This window comes from Megalobrama amblycephala, linkage group LG3 (assembly GCF_018812025.1).
Source record: "Megalobrama amblycephala isolate DHTTF-2021 linkage group LG3, ASM1881202v1, whole genome shotgun sequence".
NCBI classification, from domain to species: domain Eukaryota; kingdom Metazoa; phylum Chordata; class Actinopteri; order Cypriniformes; family Xenocyprididae; genus Megalobrama; species Megalobrama amblycephala.
The window spans coordinates 30,399,861-30,420,141 of record NC_063046.1 but is presented as its reverse complement, the minus strand read 5'-3'; the positions used below and the strand labels follow the sequence as shown (position 1 = coordinate 30,420,141).

Below are 20,281 nucleotides of genomic sequence, written 5' to 3'. Positions count from 1 at the left end.
AATAAAAATTAAATTTAAATACACTTATTTTACTTATTTAATTATTCCGACATTTGTCATTTTTGCTGTTTCCCATCCGAAGAGAAGCCAAAATCAGCTCGTTATCTTGACAAACATCATTACATTATCTTGAAAAGAACAAATCGGGACTTTTATTTTGAAATAACGGACGATTATTGTTGTAACGTTCATTGTCAGGACAGCCAGAGCGCACCGAAAAGCTCTGTATCGGTTTAAGAGGAGCTTTGATTTTAATAGTTTCTTTTTAAATGAGTGATAAAAGCGACAGTAATAATGACAAAAGCAGAAATCGCAGTGTGGTGTATGTTTACAGTCCGGAATATATCCAGACATGTGACTCACTGTCTAAAGTGCCAAACCGGGTGAGATGAACTGCACTTCACACACTCCCAAACACAACACACACACACCTCTGGCTTCATACTAACATACAGAGACTTAAATAATTCAAATGGAGTCGCGTTTGACTGGGTACTAACGAAAAAGTACTATGTTTTAGACATCGTCGTGGTATTCTTTGAAGTAACGTTACTTTGGAGTATCATGTAAATACCATAGTACATGAATGTACCATGAATTTCTTTCTTTCTTTCTCTCACAGGCGAGTATGGTGCATTCACTGATTGAGGCGTATGACTTATTGAAATACATGAGGTGCAACTGACATCATCTTCTTTTAAATATGTATTTTCTAATACGTAAATTTATGTTGTTAAAATGTTTTGTGTGTTGTAGAGTGGTTAAGCCACATGTGGCCTCAATAGAGGAGATGTCTGTGTTTCACACAGACTCTTACTTACAGCACCTGCACAAGATCAGCCAGGATGGGGACAATGATGACCCTCAGTCTGCTGACTTTGGACTGGGTGAGACTTGTTTCAATAGACCTGAATTCAGATGATCAAGCATATTTTTTTAAACCAATATGGACACCTTTTGCTGTCAGCTTTTACTCTTCTGAGAAGATATTCCATGGGATGTCGGCTGTAGGAATTGGCTCACTTATGCTTGGAATTGACAAGCATTAGTGAGGTCAGGGACTGATGTTGGGCAGATTAGGCAATTACACAGCTTTTGGCTTCATCTTCATAAACTGGGTTTCATAAACTTTTTTGTTTTCAAACCTTACTTCGGTAAAGTTGGTTTTATATTCGCACATTCGGACTTCTGATAAATTCAGACTTTCCAATAAATGTGCAATAAATTAATGTTTGCGAATTTTAAGCAGCGATATGATATTGACAACCAACAATTGTCAACTTAAAACATTTTTCGCAGTCGATCAAAATAGGCAAGTTTTTTTTAATGGCATATATACTTGTGAATGTCCACTGAATGTCCAATGTAATGTGATTAACAAGGCTATTGAATACGGATGTCCGAATGTGCGAATATAAAACCAACTTTACCCAAGTTCAAACCTTTTGATTCCAAGGACCCCAAAATATGATAACCCATTCCTAAATATATAAAGGCAGCTATATATTTTCATGTGAAAAGATACAATTCTACTATGTTATTAAAAAAATGTGATAGAAATACAACATAATTTTTGCTAAATTAAATAATTGTATTTTATTTTTTAAAATATCTGGATTATACAGTACATTATAGTATATTTTTAACCCATTATTAAGGTTAATAAACCTAATAATGTGATATTTTCAGTTCAAACTGTTAAATGCATGAATTTAGTTACTCAGCAGTTTGCAGAGATTATTGTCATAAAACAGTGGTTCTCAACTAGGGGGTCTCAGCAACCTTCCATGGGGCTTCAAGATGACAATATATTGATGCTCCTAGTTTCTGCTAATAAGTACAAGCAGCTTTGTCATCATTACACCAGAAATACCAGGGAAAGTCTCAGATTCAAGAACTACTGCCATAACTGCATTTTTTAGTTTATCATATAAAACTATATTCAGGTTTTTTTTTTCTTACGGAAAAAACTATTAACATGTTTAATTAGACATCCTTAAAAATATTTTTTTCTCTTACATTTTTTGCGGACCACCTAACACCCCCCCCATGTTTAAACCTCTCTGAATTAGAAGTAGGTTTCCATACACTTTTGGTCATATAGTCAACCAAGCCAGTAGTGTCCCTTGTGTTTAAAAAAAAAAAAAAAAAAAAAAGTGCATGCAGTGCCCTTTTGCCTACAGCAGTGGGCAGTATTATACTTGAATCTTTCTCAGAATTTCCAGTTATTATAATCAGTGTTTAATTTGTGTACTGGATCATGGCCATGTGTAATTTAAATGCCTGACAACTGACACTTCATACTAATCTCCAGGGGTAGAGAACAGTGTTATTGTTTTTGAAGGGGAAACAAGGCTCTTGCCAAAAGATCTATTTTAATGTAGCTCAGTGTTTATTGTTCTTTCTCACCCTCCCTCCCCGTCACAGACTATCTTTCCTCTCACTTTCCTCTCTACACCCCATCCCATTGTCTCTCTGTGTTATCAAACCCCCCTCTTGACGCTCTTTTTTTTTTTTTCAGGCTATGACTGTCCGGTGGTGGAAGGCATTTTTGATTACGCAGCTGCCGTTGGAGGAGCCACTCTGACTGCTGCCCAGAATCTGCTGGATGGAAAGTGTGATGTGGCCATCAACTGGGCCGGAGGGTGGCATCACGCCAAGAAGTAATACCGCACAACAGGCCTTGTGCCCACTCTCTTTTGTTTCACCTCCACATCAATCATTGAGATGCCAGTGTCATCTTTAGCCTGTTTACTGTTTAAACCAAGTTCACATTTTTGTCACAGTTTGTTTGCGGAAGAGATTGTTAGTGTTTAGTTTTTGTAAAACGTGTTTATTATAGATGAATGTTTATATACGTGTATGACATTGTTCAGTGGGTCACTGGAGCAGCTGATTGAATATGTGTCGTTATATAAGGGATGAAGCATCTGGGTTCTGTTATGTGAATGACGCTGTTCTTGGAATCCTCAAATTGCGGGAGAAGTATGAGAGAGTTCTCTATGTGGATGTGGACCTTCACCATGGAGATGGTAATAACACTTCCTAAACAATAACCATAACAACCTGTTAATGTCGTTAATAGCATTTAACATCCTTCTTTTCCACAAATAATTCACAAATTGGCTTTAGATTTATATCTGACTTCCAAATCCACATTAACAGCAAGTGTGAATGTTAGGTGTTAGATGGGTCAGTGACATGACACTCTTTTTTTTGGGGAGGGAAATTAGGATATTCATAAATTAATACACTCAATGGCTTGAATATACAACTTTTCTATGATAAGTGTTTCTTAAATTTGTAAAGGTGGGGTATGTATTTTTTCAACAACGCTGTTTGGAAGTTAGTCAGGCCGACACCAACAACAAATGTCTAACCAATCAGCGTTAGGGAGCGTTCGACGGTCGAGGAGACAGAATGAGCAAGAGGGAGATTTGAAGAAAAAAACAGAAAAAAAAACAGAAAGAGAGATGATGAGACTCAATACAAAACAGCTCAAAAGATTATCACTGGAATTATTAAGTATTAAGTATTAAGGCTTATGACTGGGCAAGCGCTCTTTAGGTCCCATGTTAATATTAGAAAAGCTTTCCAGCGCTGGAGAGAGCTAAGTGGGAAGGCCTGAAAACAGACGCAGAGTCTGCTTTGATTCCGCTTCACATGTGAGTAAAACTGGGTTTGAGTGTCATTGATTTTCAGGAGCTGCTGTGCTGTTTGCGACTAACAACAAACTCTTTGTATTTACTCTTGTGTACTGTACGTTCATTTTTTGTGCTTCCTTGTCGTTCATTCATCATCTGTCCTTTATTTTTTGGTGAAGCATTTTATTGTGTGTCAGCTGTGATAAACGAACGAACATCCACTCACATTGCATGTGCAACAGTGGCCAGATAGTGAGAGTTGTGCAAGTTAACTACTGCACACTGACGACTGCTAGAGAATACAGTGTTTAGCGTCATTGTCAGTGAACTCGCCTTGCCCGCCAGCAGCGGACGGGCCGGGGTTCGAGACCAGCTCAGAGCAGGGTGGTTAGGATTGGAGGGTGAGTTTTGGAGGCAGAGCAATGAAGAGAGGGGTAGGTTTGTTTGGGTTGTTTTCAAATATCATCAATGTCCAACAGCGTTGTTGAAAAAGTACATACCCCACCTTTAAACACTGGGTCAGGGTGATGCAACAGTCTGATATTACAAAGTGAAAGCATCTTTTTTTTAAGTTTTAAGAAGGAGAAAAATGCATTTTAACAAAACTGCTAATAAATATTTTAAAAAAACCTTTGTCCACCAATTTAAAGTCATGTGTTACCGCCAATGCATGCAGTAAATAAAAACATACAACACGAAATGTTATAGAAAGGACCCTTATAGGATTAGTTCACTTTCAAATGTAAATTACCCCAAGCTTTACTCACCCTCAAGCCATCCTAGGTGTATATGACTTCTTCTTTCTGATGAACACAATCGGAATATCCCGACGCATCCGAGCTTTATAATGGCAGTGAAGCTGAAGCTGAAGAAACTGCATCCATCCACATCCATCCATCATAAACATACTCCACACGGTTCCCTGGGGTTAATAAAGGCCTTCTGAAGTGAATCGATGCATTTGTGTAAAAAAAAAAAAAAATCAATATTTAACAAGTTATGAAGTAAAATATCTAGCTTCCGCCAGACCGCCTTCTGTATTCAAGTAACGAAAAAAAACGGAACTGGCATCGTGTCAGTTAATCTTTTTCCGTAAGTTGAATAGGGAAGGCATAGGACGTAGCGTAAGCTTTTTGAACTGCAAGAGGCATTGCGCTTTCTTCCTAAGTTGAATATGGAAGGCGGTCTGGTGGAAGCTAGATATTTTACTTCATAACTTGTTAAATATGGATATTTTTTTTACAGAAATGCATAGCTTTGTTTCCCCGGAACAAATTTACAATAGTTTAAAAGTTCTTGATTGTAGAATATTTTATTTGTCATTGACCCAGATGTTTAGATAGTAGTAGGTCATATTCCTTGTTTGTATTAAACTATTACCGGTTCTGGTTATTTCTTTATTAGAGTACAAATCCATCAGTGCAAAAAGGCACTTCCTCTGTGCTTTTACTTGGACCTGATTTAATATCCTTTCATTATACATCCTTGTTTCCTCTCCAGGTGTGGAGGATGCTTTCAGCTTCACCTCTAAAGTCATGACAGTGTCTCTGCACAAGTTCTCCCCTGGCTTCTTTCCAGGTTAGTTCTGCATGCCTCTACGCCTCAGTGAAGACCAGCACGTCTTTTAATTCCCTTAATTGACAGTCATGTTTCAAGCCATGCCAGAGCTGGAGCTGCAGGCTCCACTCCAGCGCCCAGAGTCTGATTACCCAGCTGATAACGGAGACTGGAGCTCTGTGGCTTCTTGGAGACTCTGAGAGCCCCTTCAGTAGTTTAACAATAGCACTTGGAAAGGTAACTGAGCAAATGCGCTATGATGGCAGGATATTTAAGTATTACAAGATAACTGAATTATTATTTACTTAATGATTTTTATTGGCTTGTTTTTGCCACACATTTTCCAATTGATCTTCACAAAAATGACACATTCAAAACAATAATTCACATGTGGACTCACTTGGAATAGATTTTCTTAATATTAAATGAAATTATGAACTCTGCTCCAGATACTTGTAGTGGAAATCTGACTGAATTGAGTAAAATGCAATAAAATTAGACTAACTGTCAAAATTACCCAACTGAATCTCTTAACTTGCTAATAAAGTATAGTGACATGTGAAGGCCAAGTATGGTAACCCATACTTGAAATTTGTCCTCTGCCATCCAAGTTAGTGCACACACATTGGGAGTAATGAGTAGTGAACACACACACTGCAAACTGGGGGGTTAGTTGCCTTGCTCAAGGGCACCTCAGTCATTTCCTCAGTCAGTATTGAGAATCGAACCCCCAACCTTCGGGTTACCAGACTGACTCTCTAAAAATTAGGCCACAACTGCCCCAATTGTGCACATACTTTTATTCAACCATACTCATGCAAGGAATAAGAGACTAATACTGCACTTGCATCTGCACAGTAATTGCTCTTTGAGTAAAGCGTAGTCATACGCATACATTATTCATATACATTAACGCTTAGCAGATGCTCCACTCTTCACCGCAGTGGTAACCCCTGAAAATCCAATCCTAAACATAACAGAACATTAAGTTCCTCCCAATTTTTCATCATCAAAAACACATAAAATAACACTTCATTTCATGATTTTCTCTCATGGTCCAGTTCTATGCATAGCATGCTGGGAACTGGAAATCCCCTGCACAGTTTCACCAATGGTATGGAAATAGCAGTGAAATATGTTCATGCAGTCCCAACACAATTGGTTTAAGTAAGCATCTGTTTTACAAACTTCAATTAACTGCACACCATGAAATTACCTTATGACAAAGTGTTCAAGAATTCTAGAAAAAATAAGCAAGCAGCAAAAAAAAAGCAAAGAAAAAAAAATCTTTGAGTGTGTAATATCCTTTGCAACAGCTTCATCTGAAAGTACACTACCTTTCAAAAGTTAAGATATAACTTTTTGAAAGAAGTCTCTTATGCTCACCAATGCTGTAAAAATAAAGTAAAAACAGTAATATTGTAAAATATTATTACAATTAAAATAACTTTTGTCTTTTTTAATATATTTTAAAAATTAATATATTTTTGTGATAGCAAAGATAGATGGCATTTTTTTCAGGATTCTTTGATGAATAGAAATTTCAATAGAACCACATTTATGTAAAGTAGAATTTTTTTGTAACATTATAAATGTATTTGCTGTCACATTAAGCAAATGAGTCCATCCTTGCTGACTAAAATTATTAAATTAAATGAAAACAACAACAACAACAAAAACTTAATGACCCAAAACTTTTGAATGGTCACTTCTCAGTAAAGCGTGAAGTAGATAATTCATACTGGCCCAGACATCAGTTTTGTCAATGATATGAATGACCAAAGAGACTAACTTTTGGCTAACATAATTATTTATTTTACAGGCACAGGTGATGTGACTGACACTGGGCTGGGTAAAGGACGCTGGTACGCTGTTAACGTCCCCTTTGAGGATGGCATACGTGATGATCGGTACTGCCAGATCTTCACCAGGTCTGTAAAGAGCCAATAACCAGCCAATCCAATCAAGTTCCTTGCAATGTTTTGTTTTTCCCTGTGGTTCAGTGTCATTTAAACATAGGCATTATTTCTTTTTTTGTTTTTCTCTCAGTGTGATGCAGGAAGTAAAAGCTCTATTTAACCCTGAAGCAGTTGTGATGCAACTAGGAGCGGACACAATGGCAGGAGACCCCATGTGCTCCTTCAATATGACTCCTGTTGGAGTTGGAAAGTGTCTAAACTATATACTGGGCTGGGAGTTACCCACTCTGCTACTAGGAGGAGGTGTGTGTCATTGGTTTTGTTGAACTATATTATGCTCTTAATCTCTTAAAGGTGCTAAAGAGGATGTTTTGTTTTATACATTTTTGCAATATTACTTGAAACTGTCTTTACTAACTGATAAAAGACTATTTATTAGGTGCACTTAAAGGAATAATATTAATATACATCATCTGTGCACGAGGTAGGGCCTTAAAAACATCAGACAATCGTTTACGCGATTATCGCGTAAACGATTGGCCCTCTGGCTTGTCAATCACTGCCATGACGTTCCTTGTGAGAGACGAGCGCGGCTGCGCGCTCCAGTAACTTTCCACACTCCACAGGCGCCGCATGCAATGTTTTTGTCAGGAGACAGGAGTAACAACTGCAGATTAGTTACCTGCGGTGAGTCCGACATAATGAATCCACTAACACGACACAGAGAATGCCGGTGGTAAACACTCGTGTTCCAATACTTGTGCACGAGTTTTGGGAGGCGTTCCCTCAAAATGAGCTGTGAAGGAGGGGGGTTGTTCTTACGCATGCGCTCATTTCAAAAACTCACTAACAGTCTTTGGTTTCTCAGTCGACGAAAAGATCCTCTTTAGCACCTTTAAAATCTAAAAATGAAAATTGTCATCAATTACTTACCGTCATGACATTCCAATCACATAAGACTTTTGTTCATCTTCGAAACACAAATCCATATGAATCCACCAGTTTCATCCATGTCTTCTGAAGAGACCTGTTCGCTTAGTTATTATGATGACCAGATTTCATTTAGTCTTCTAATTATGTGTTGTGCAATGTTATATGTAAATAAAAGCCTAAATTAAATTAGTTACCGTAATTCTGTTAAACCACTCAATTCATAAGAATTACTTTGACAATGTCCTTTTGTACTTTCTGAAGCATGCAAAATTTGGTTGCGTAGACTTTCAGTGGATGGGCAAAAATGATGAGAGATATAAAATTAACTATTTATTAGATTTTTAGATTATCTTCATTTGTGTTTAGATGTTATGGGTTTTAAACGTCATGAGGGTGAGTAAACGGTGACAGAATTTTTATTTTATTTATTAATTTTTCTTAAAACATAAAACAACAGACGGTGTAAGCAGTGTTGCCTCAGTTTATTCTTCCTCTGTGTCTTAACACGGACAACTCCATCTTCTGTCCTTGTTGCCAGCTTTCTGACTCGGCCAAAAAGTTTATTAGTGTGTTGTTACGGCCAGGGCGGGGGGTTGGGCTGAGAGAAGAAAGTGAACTTTTGTGATTTTAGCCCATTTTGAAATGAGCTCTAAGCTGCAGACCTGCCTAGCCAAGCTCTAGATGAAAGGTAGTAATTACACTAGTACAATGAAGCCTTTTTGCTGACTTCAATCCTGCTTCTCTCTCCTTTTCTCTCTGCATATACAAATCTGCCTCTCTCAGGCGGTTATAACCTTGCCAATACTGCCCGCTGCTGGACCTATCTAACGGGGACCGTCCTAGGACAGACTCTGTCTTCTGAGATCCCAGACCATGAGGTGAGACCCTGTCCCTCTCTTCTTTCAGCAGCTGTCTAAAAACCCCACTCTCTCCTCCTCTTCCTCTTCCATTCCTGCTGAGTCACCCGGTCTAATCAAATATGTCCAAGCACCTCTCAATAACCGGGTTTGTTTTCATGGAGTGGGGGGGCGTGCGTGTGCACACCAGTGAAGGGGTCTTAACAATACTACTCTGTCCCTACCGGTTGACTGAGAGGGACTTGTGCTTTTCTTTCCTCAACTGTTTATGCCCCCTCTCTCCTCTTTCTCATTCCTTAGAGAAAGAGAATGTGTGTACCCAATTCTGAGCAAGTCTTTTTAAGAGCATTTTCCATTCTTTTTGAGTAGCTTCTGAGGAGAGATGAAGGGATGGAAAGGCCTTCTGGTTGATCTGAGAGAGTTTGATATCTCTCTTTTATTCTTACTCACAAAGAAGGACTTTTAATGTTTATAGAGAGCGCTTTCATGGTCACCGCAATAAAAGATGCCCTTGTTTCAGCTGACATGACCTCTCCATAGGGCAAGCAACCAAATAAGGCAGTGTAGGTAATTGTCAGGGTGTTCGTTAATGACAGTGATGGTTGTGATGATGATTAATACAATTGAAGAGATTTGAGCTATCTGGAATACTTGATTCAGATGGGTAAATCAGGGATTTTCTTTGTTCTGTAGGATATAAAGTATTGCACAGTAATGATGGCTAAACTGTAATTGACTCTAGAGATCAATAGCTCCCGCTGGGAGTAATTTCACCATTTAGTTCTATAAAGCATTCTCCTCCATTGAGAGCAGTTGTAATTCAAAATTTTTTGAAAAATTTATTAGATGTTTTACTAGTGCCATTTTTTTGAAAGGCTCTTAAATGGACTTCTCTTGTACACTACCATTCCGAAGCTTGGGGTCAGTCATTATTTTTAATGTTTTTTAAAGGGTTACTTCACCCCAAAATGAAAATTCTGTTATTAATTACTCGCCCTCATGTCATTCCACACCCGTAAGACTTTCGTTCATCTTCAGAACACAAATGAAGATCTTTTTGATGACAGAATGCTGTCAGATTTACTTCTATAGACTGCCTTTGAAACTGCCACTTTGATGCTTCAAAAAGTTCATAAAGAGATCGGAAAACTAATTCGTATTGAGTGGTTGAGTCCAGATTTTCTGAAGAGAATCAATCACTTGTTATGATGAACAGATTTAATTTAGGCTTTTACTCATGTAAACATTGATCAGCGAACATAAGCAGAAGCTCAACCGAACATCAACATCAATAACGCACAAGAACAAAGCTCTTCTGGAAGCTCAAACGTACTGCGTAACATATACGAGAATGAACCTCATTGGTTACGCTTTACGTCCGTTTGAACTTCCGGAAGAGGCTTTGTTCTTGTGTGTTATTGATGTTGATGTTCGGTTGAGCTTCTGCTTATGTTCGCATGTATCAATGTTTACATGAGTAAAAGCCTAAATTAAATCTGTTCATCATAACAAGTGATTGATTCTCTTCAGAAAATTTGGACTAAACCGCTTGATTCATATGGATTAGTTTTTCAATCTCTTTATGAAGTTTTTGAAGCATCAAAGTAGTAGTTGCAAAGGCATTTTATAGAAGGAAATCTGACCGCATTCTGTCATCAAAAAGATCTTCATTTGTGTTCTGAATATAAATGAAAGTCTTATGGGTTTGAAACGACATGAGGGTGAGTAAATCATGACAATTTTCATTTTGGGGTGAACTAACCCTTTAAAGAAGTCATGTATGCTTACCAAGGCTGCATTTATTTGATCAAATATACAGTACCTGACCTGTACAGGAACCATTTTCTATTTGAATATATTTTAAAATGTAATATTCTCCTGTGATGGCAAAGCTGTATTTTCAGCATCATTTCTCCAGTCTTCAGTGTCACGTGATCCTTCAGAAATCATTCTAATATGCTGATTTGCTGCTCAACATTTATTATCACAACTGAAAACAGTTTGATGGATAGAAAGTTTGAAAGAACAGCATGTATTTAAAATAGAGAAATGTTTTGTAACATATAAATGCGTTAATGTCACTTTTGATGCAAGTTGTAATTCATCTCTGCTGAATAAAAGTATTAATAAAAAAAAAACAAACAAAAAAAAAAAAACTTGACCCCAAACTTTTGAACAGTGTATATTTTTTCCCTGTCTACTGCATTGATTGATGGATTGATTGCTGTAAAATGCATGTGAAAAAATACAGTAATAACCTAGTCGTATATTATATGACTTTTGTGAGATGCTTTGTAACCTTTGAAATCCTTGTAGGGACATGGTCAGTGCTCTTCATATTCTTTGGGTGATTTGGAGTTCATTCAAGTCTGTTTGTCAGTGTTGTCCATATTGCTTATCATCCATTGTGACTTTTATTGAAAACTATTTACTACTCCTTCCAGAAGAAAGCTTGTCCAGTGTTCACACAATTCAGCTCAAATAATCTTCAGTCAGTACCTTACAAAAAGTAAAGTACCTTACTTTTGAAAGTTGTTGGCCTATAAGACACTAATAAATTCTATATTAACTTGACAAATGGGCAGTAACATTGTATCTTGGCAGCATTTCCACCCAAATAGTTTTGAAAAACATTTTGTAATTCAAAACTTTTGTATTTTTAAGGTGCCCTAGATTAAAAATGTGAATTTACATTGGCATAGTTGAATAACAAGAGTTCAGTACATGGAAAAGACATACATTGAGTTTCAAACTCCATTGCTTTCTCTTTCTTATGTAAATCTCATTTGTTTAAAAGACTTCCGGAAAACATGCGGATCTCAACATAACATCGACTGTGACGTAACAGTCGGGATCATTAATATGTACGCCCCCAATATTTGCATATGCCAGCCCATGTTCCCAACATTATGAAAGGCATTAGACAAGGGCAGCCAGTAACGTCTGGATCTGCACAGGTGAATCAACAGACTAGGTAAGCAAGAACAACAGCGAAAATGGCAGATGGAGCAATAATAACTGACATGATCCATGATAGCATGATATTTTTAGTGATATTTGTAAATTGTCTATCTAAATGTTTCGTTAGCATGTTGCTAATGTACTGTTAAATGAGGTTAAAGTTACCATCGTTTCTTACTGAATTCACGGAGACAAGAGCCGTCGCTATTTTCATTTTTAAACACTTGCAGTCTGTATAATTCATAAACACAACTTCATTCTTTATAAATCTCTCCAACAGTGTAGCATTAGCCATTAGCCACAGAGCATAGCCTCAAACTCATAGAGAATCAAATATAAACATCAAAATAAATACTTTACTCACATAATTCGAAGCATGCATGCAGCATGCATGACGAACATCTTGTAAAGATCCATTTGAGGGTTATTATTAGCTGTGTGAACTTTGTAAATGTGCTGTAATATAATCGAGAGCTTGTGTGGCAGGGAGCACGCGAATTAAAGGGGCGGCGCGCTGAAAAAATCAGTGCATAGTTAATGATGCCCCAAAATAGGCAGTTAAAAAAATTAATTTAAAAAAAATCTATGGGGTATTTTGAGCTGAAACTTCACAGACACATTCAGGGGACACCTTAGACATCTTGTGAAAAAGCATTCTTGGGCACTTTAAACCCTAAAACTTGAGTTATTTTTATTTCAGCTTGTAGTGTACATGGTCTATTCTATTCTATTCACTATAATGTTGAAATCATTTATTTAGTCCCAGACGTGCATATGATGACCATATAAACCAGCCTTCCCTAAGAACTCAAGCCTGTCGCTCCCCAACACATTTAGAGTTTTAGGACCACCATTCTTTCTCCCCCTTCTCCTCATCTCTTTCTTATTCCTCTTTCTCTATAGCTTCTCTTCCATTATTGTTCCTTCCATCGGCTTTTCAAAGCATGAAACTCTCTCCTCCCTTCTTAGAGAGAGGAACCCCCATCTCCTCACCAGCACTATTATTGTGTGTCCATCCCAGCCAAACAAAACACCATTTAACTCTAGTGTGAGTCCATAAAGACAAAGAAGGGAGGGAGAGAGACAGAGAGAGAGCGATAAGGCTGTTAAAAGACAGAGAGGCATCCACCAATGGGGGTATAAAAAAAGATAGAAGAGTATTGCAGCATAGAAGAAGCTGGGAAACGAGAGGTGGAACAAGAAGCACTTTGTACCTGTGCAATCTCGCTCTCTCTCTCTCCTCGAGCCAGTCCAGCTGCTGAGACTCAGAGGCGGCTCAGTCTGGGTTCTGCCCTGCCAGGACTGCAAACAATGAAGACAGACTGGAGTGGAGGCATACAACGAGCTCATTCAGGCCCTGTCACAGACACAGAGAGATGAAAAAGTGAGGCTAATATAGACAGTCCTCTCACAAGGGAGAGACCCAGAAAAAAAATGCAGGGCCTTTTATTTAGACCTGAATTGTTTCTCTTTAAGAAGCTGATGAATTGGAAAAGCTTGTGCTGTGCTTGGTCCAAGACAGCCCTGATGTTGGTTTAAATAAACTCCATTGTTGGCATTATAGGCACCATCTTCTCTTTTTAATGCAAGACAGCAGTGTGTCAATACAGATTTATTTAAACCCATTTGCACAAAATGTCTCTCTTCAGTGTCTCAATAAATTTGATCGGACCATGTCACAAGACTTAAACCCAGGCAAGATTTAGCTTATTGAGATGTGATTAGCATCTCTAGATACAGAGACTCAGGATTTTCTTCTTCTTCTTCTTCTTCTTCTTCTTCTTCTTTTTTTTTTTATAAATAGAATAGAAAGTTAGTTAGCAACAGAAGTAGTGAAGGTCTCCATACAGCATGAGACACAAGTTCCTGAGATTTGTAACTTGTTGTGGAATTAAAGATGTGTCACTGGTGAAGTATGTAATTGAAGTTGTTGTGTAAACGTGAAGTGTGTAATTTTTGTGCCACTAATGACACCGAATAGAATTCCAGAGAGGATTGCCAGACACTTCTTTTGCCTGAAATTATTCAATAAACAGTTACTCCTGCCCCACAGCATTGATTGAGGTAGACCTAGGCATATCAAATTTTCACATCTCGATAATTGCTGAAACTTTATCATGATATATTATCACGGTACTAAATTACATTACAAACACAGGTTAAGAAGATAAACTTGAACAAACAGTATTGTCCTTTTAATAACAAGTTTAATAACCTTTTTCAAATAAAAAAAAAATCCCTTAAACATTTAAAGGTGCCATCGAATGAAAAATTGAATTTATATTGGCATAGTTAAATAAAAAGAGTTCAGTACATGGAAATGACATATAGTGAGTCTCAAACACCATTGTTTCCTCCTCCTTATATAAATCTCATTTGTTTAAAAGACCTCTGGAAAACAGGCGAATCTCAACATAACACAGACTGTTACGTAACAGTCGGGATCATTAATATGTATGACCCCAATATTTGCATATGCCAGCCCATGTTCAAGCCATTAGACAAGGGCAAAACGTCTGGATGTGCACAGCTGAATCATCAGACTAGGTAAACAAGCAAGGACAATAGCGAAAAATGGCAGATGGAGCAATAGTAACTGGCATGATTTGTAAATTGTCTTTCTAAATGTTTCATTAGCATGTTGCTAATGTACTGTTAAATGTGGTAAAGTTACCATCGTTTCTTACTGAATTCACGGAGACAAGAGAGTCGTCGCTATTTTCATTATTAAACACTTGTAGTCTGTATAATTCATAAACACAACTTCATTCTTTATAAATCTCTCCAACAGTGTAGCATTAGCCCGTTAGCCATGGAGCACAGCCTTAAACTCATTCAGAATCAAATGTAAACATCCAAATAAATACTATACTCACAGGAATCGATGTTTGCATGATGAACACTTTGTAAAGATCCATTTTGAGGGTTATATTAGCTGTGTGAACTTTGTGTTTGCTGTTTAAGGCAGTTGAGAGCTCGCGGGGGAGCGGGAGATTTAAAGGGGCCGCACGCTTAATCGTTGCATATGTAATAATGGCTCAAAATAGGCAGTTAAAAAAATTATTAAAAAAAAAAAACTATGGGGTATTTTGAGCTGAAACTTCACAGACATGTTCAGGGGACACCTTAGACTTTTATTACATCTTTTGAAAAGGGGTTCTAGGGCACCCTTAAATACAATAAAACAATACACAATAAAAATGTATCAAGTAAATGTTTCAAACAGATTAAAGTGCAAAAGAACAATAATTACAAATCAGAACATTTTTTAACCAATATCTAGATATCTTTCTTGGGCTGGCATATTATAGTCCAGATTAAAATGTAAACGTGTATAAGTGTAAAAAAAAATGTTAGATGATACATATTAAGTCTTTTGGTATTTGGGGGTTGTTTGATAAGCACCATTGTGGGGAAAAAAATGGCAGTTTTAAATATGTAAACTGTTTGACTTCCTTCTCTGTGTCGAACAGAAAACTTTGTTTACAGGGGTTACAGTGATATTTCTGTTTTTTTTTTTAAGTTCCACCTACTGTCAGAGATAAATTTTTCATCCGGCCCCATTATGCAGCATTTACCCAGTGTTGTAAATTTTAACCTGTTAATTTCAATGAAGCTAATGTGTGTTCTAAAAATTAAAACAATTTGTACCTAGAATTATTCATGGTATTTTTTTGAAGTGCAGATGCTAATAATACTGTATTACTGAATAGTTCATAGTTGTTGTTTTTTTATTTAACAGTAATTTAAGTATTTTAACATAAAAACTTGCACATTTCACCTTAATAGGTGAACCATTGTTTCTCAGTATGACTAAAGCTGTATTTTATTCTAAGAAAGGCAAAACTCTGAAATCAGAATAAAGATTGCACAGTTGGGAACTTGGCATTGTTGTTTACTGGCAAAATAAAAATAGCTGCATTATATAAACTGTGAAGAGATAGATAGTTCCCTTAAAAATGAAAATTCTGTCATTTACTCAGTCATATTGATCCAAACATGTATGACTTTCCATTTTCAGTGGAAAATTAAATATATTTTGAGAAATTGCATTTTTCCCCATACAAATTTAAGAAAAATGGTCACCAAAACTTCAAAACATCTTGTGTTTCGCAGATAAAAAAAAAAAGTCATACAAGTTTGGAAGGACATGAGGGTGAATGATGACAAATGTTTTGGGTGAACTATCCTTTTAACATTATCTGTACTGGTTAACAGGACTAAAAAGGGTTAAATCTACAAAAAGTCCCTGTTGATGGCCATTTTGGCTAGACTCGGAACGTGTGGCTTTGTTCTGGTCACATCTTATCAGCGAGTGGTAGGAAATTTGCTGTGTTTTTGTTTGAGTGCTGTCAGGGACTCGGCTCAGTCTGCGGGTGGAAACAGCCCTCACCGCTCTGTGGCCAGTCAACATCTGTACATCCTCTGCTTTTTTAAAACTTCTTTTCACTTGTTTCTGGAAAGTTATTTTCAGCACAGCCCAGTGAAATAACAAACACCCAGAGCTCTGTTTCCCCCCTGCAGTCAGTCAGCCAGATAGACGTCCCCCCCCCCCCCCCCCCCTCTCTCTCTCTCTCTCTCTCTCATGTTCTTCTTTTATTTAAAGACTCCCTGTGGTGAAAATCAAGTTTTTAATGTTGTTTATATGTCTATGTTGTGTTTTTAATATTCATAATGAACATGGTATGTGTGACATTAGCAACACATTATTAGCTGTTTGATAACATAGTAAAGCAAATGGCTAATCATATTACTTACCGTTATGTGTCTGATGTTGAAAAGAGCGAAACCATTGTGTAGCGTTTACCTCAGTTAAACAGTTAGAGTTTATCTCTGAGCTGGTGTGAGCGAGTGGAGGCAGGGTTAATTTGCATATTCATTAATCCATGCATTCTAAATGAGGCAAGGGTGTAGAGTTACATTCAAGCTATTTTAAGGCATAAAGAATTTTTTTCACAGGAAAAAATGTTTAAATATGTCATTTTGGTGAAAATGACAAAGAAGAGTTTTAAGGGATAAGATTATTGACCTCAGGGGGACTTTAACTTCATTTCACATGAAAATTCAGATTGGGGTTACAAGAAATGGACAATCTGCATCACTTCCCCCTATTGTACAAGCAATGGCTCTTACAGACAAACTTCAACATACCAGTGAGTAACTGAGGTACTCCACCCATGATCTCAAACTCACAGAGTTTACATGTTCATTCATAGATGACTGCTGTGGTTACGCTAGTCAAACAGTGCTAAAGGGTTTGTAAGGTCTTCTGTCCTGTCTGAATGACTTGAGGAAGGGGTAAAGACCCCACTGGGCAGAACAGGGACAGACAGCACAGATCCTTTAGAGGAGCTGTGAGTGGATTGAGAAAAGTAAAGATGTGTGAATGTGGAAATGTTTTATACAAGCAAGTTCCCCATGCAAATTGATTTGTATGGACCCATAATGCACAGCAGGATAGCTTGCCATCACAGTTCAGCTGGTTTATCTCAAGTTGTGATGTTACTACATATAGAATTTGTGAAATGTTCTTTCAGAAATCTTTATTTGATGCACGTACACATGCTCTCATTGGCTGCCAGCTTTTTCATGCCGAGTTCAACAGGATGTTGTGAGTGCCAGTAGTGTTATGTTTGCATTGTCTGTAGTTTTGCCCTTTGAACCAGGTCTTGTACTTCACTGTAATGTGCGAGACAGACAGACTGTCAGCACTGGCTTGGCTCATTACCGCCTGCACGTACTGACTGTTCTAGAAGGGAAGCGTTTCAGACAGCGCAGATGCTGTATATCCACCCATGTTATTTACTTAAGATAATACACCCTGTGTTCGGTGCTTCAGTGAATGTTATGACAGCTTATGATTTCATAATACTTACTGTATTTTTTTCAAGATTACAGACTTTAAAATCAGGTGTTAGTGTAATGTCTCCAGTCTCATCTGTCTTGAACAAAGCATGTGATGCCACAACAGTAACAATTAGTGTGGCCTCTGTATCTCCTTCTGTGGGTGGGACTTTTTGTGCTGTTGCGTCTGGGAAGTAGCTGGCTCCCAGAACTCCGGAGTGGAATAAATGCTGGAAATGAGCTTTGGGGAAGTCCATAATGGATGCTGGGTGGTGTTGATGCTTAAGGGGTCAAAGTTCAAAAGGTCAGGAGATGAAACCTAAACTCACCTTTATGATGAGCCAGTCAAGCAGACAATGAAGTGCCGGTCATATTTTGACTCTGAGCGTATCATTGTTTTCTTTTCTTTTCTTCTTGGTCTGCTCTGTTGAGGAGGGAGTTATTGACCTTATTCTTGTTGAGTCTAATTTTATCTCAACTTTATCTTTTATTTATGAACTTTGCAGTTTGTCATCTATTTTACATCTATTGTTGTACAAACTACAACAAAAACAAAATTCTGCCATCAGTTACTCAGCTTCAAGTCATTTCAAACCCATAAGACTTTTGTTCATCTTTGAAACTCAGATGATGAGATTTCTGTCCCTCCATTTAATGGCCATTTTTCTAAAACTTTGATGCTTCAGAAAGTTCATAAAGACATTTGCTGCTTTTCCACCGTCGGGCCGAACGGTTCTTAGAATGGTATGGAACGGTTCCAGTTGTGTTTCCACTGGAGCCTGGTACGGCACGGCACGATTACAAACCGTTCTCAGCCCGGAGTTCTTGGCACGGTTGTCTAACCGCGCTGAATCATGCTGGTAGAATCCTTGAAGTGATGTCGCCACACAGGATTGGTCACTTGTCTGTTGCCTGGCTACCAGTTTCTCCGTAGCTGGATAAGCTCAATTTGAGCGACGTAAACACAAATTAATAATAAAATTAAAAGAAATATCTAATCATCCTCCATAATGCGGTCATTATTTGCATCTCATATCATAAGTAAACCGTTGCGTTACCAATGCAACGACAGATGCTTTTATATTACATTACAAAGAGCGGCCGTTATCAGCCCCACAGTGGAAAATGATACCGTAACCGTACCAGCTGGCCCGGATCGGCATGGAATGGCATGCAATGAGAACCGTTCAGACCGACAGTGGAAAAGCAGCTATTATAAACGTAACCCATATAAATCAAGTGTCTTCTGAAGAGACACATAGGCTTGTATACACATTTAAAGGTGCCCTAGATTCAAAAATTGAATTTACCTCGGATTAGTTGAATAACAAGAGTTCAGCGACAACAATAGCGAAAAGATGGAGCAATAATAACTGACATGATCCATGATTACATGATATTTTTAGTGATATTTGTAAATTGTCTTTCTAAATGTTTCGTTAGCATGTTGCTAATGTACTGTTAAATGTGGTTAAAGTTACCATCGTTTCTTACTGTATTCACGGAGACAAGACTGTCGTTATTTTCATTTTTTACACTTGCAGTCTGTATAATGCATAAACACAACTTCATTCTTTATAAATCTCTCCAACAGTGTAGCATTAGCCGTTAGCCACGGAGCACTATCAAATTCATTCAGAATCAAATGTAAACATCAAAATAAACACTGTACTTACGCGATTAGACATGTTGCATGACGAACACTTTGTAAAGATCCATTTTGAGGGTTATATTAGCTGTGTGAACTTTTTTTATGTTGTTTAAGGCAAGCGCAAGCTCTTGGGGTGTGGAGTACAAGAATTAAAGGGGCCGCACACCCTGAATCGGCGCATTTATAATGATGCCCCAAAATAGGCAGTTAAAAAAAAATCATTAAAAAAACCAAAACTATGGGGTATTTTGAGCTGAAACTTCACAGACACATTCTTATATTACATCTTTTAAAAACATGTTCTTTGGCACCTTTAAACAATGATCAACGCACATAGATGGAGCACATCAAATATGGTATACGGAAGCTAAACCTGTACTTTCTTTACACGTGAGAACAAACCTCATTGGTTTTCGCATGTCAAGCACGTTTGAGCTTCCTTGGTTTAAACCATTCAATTCATATGGATAATGTTTACAATGTCTTTATGAACTTTTTGAAGCATCAGAGTTATGGTAAAATTGACTCAATGGAAGGACAGAAATCTCTCAGGTTTCATTAAAATATCTTCATTTGTGTTTCAAAGATGAGCTAAAGTCTTATAGGTTGTATGTGGAACAACATGAATGTGAGTAGTTGATGACAGAATTTTCATTTTTGGGTGAACTAACCCTTTAAATAAAGTTCCAATGTGATCTTACTGTGGTCCAAACTAAACAATGCACAGAGATGTGAACACTGCTGTTTCAGATTAGGCTGAATTCATGGGAAAACAAGTCGCATGCTGTGGTGTCGCGTGTGGGAATGCTTACTGAAAGTATTGTAACTAATAAAGTATTGTAACTATGCGAAACTCGAGAAATTAGTTGATTTCCATAGTATGGAAAAAATATACATTGGAAGTCAAGGGGGCCC

At 37.5% G+C, this 20,281-nt stretch overlaps 1 protein-coding gene across 2 annotated transcripts in view; it reads left to right on the top strand.

Annotated features, from left to right (window-relative positions):
- Positions 1-151: 151 nt before the first annotated feature.
- Positions 152-20,281, top strand: part of hdac8 (histone deacetylase 8) — a 30,503-nt gene continuing 10,373 nt past the window's right edge. Inside the window, exons 1-9 of one of the 2 annotated variants that reach the window (XM_048185043.1) lie at positions 152-383; positions 623-675; positions 757-887; positions 2,522-2,663; positions 2,920-3,032; positions 5,145-5,222; positions 7,024-7,132; positions 7,251-7,423; positions 8,837-8,931. In XM_048185043.1, coding sequence (XP_048041000.1) covers positions 270-383; positions 623-675; positions 757-887; positions 2,522-2,663; positions 2,920-3,032; positions 5,145-5,222; positions 7,024-7,132; positions 7,251-7,423; positions 8,837-8,931 — 1,008 coding nt within the window. In that variant the 5' untranslated portion in view covers positions 152-269. Of the gene's footprint in view, positions 384-426; positions 507-622; positions 676-756; positions 888-2,521; positions 2,664-2,919; positions 3,033-5,144; positions 5,223-7,023; positions 7,133-7,250; positions 7,424-8,836; positions 8,932-20,281 lie in introns of those variants that run through there. The other variant, XM_048185044.1, reaches the window with a different exon arrangement.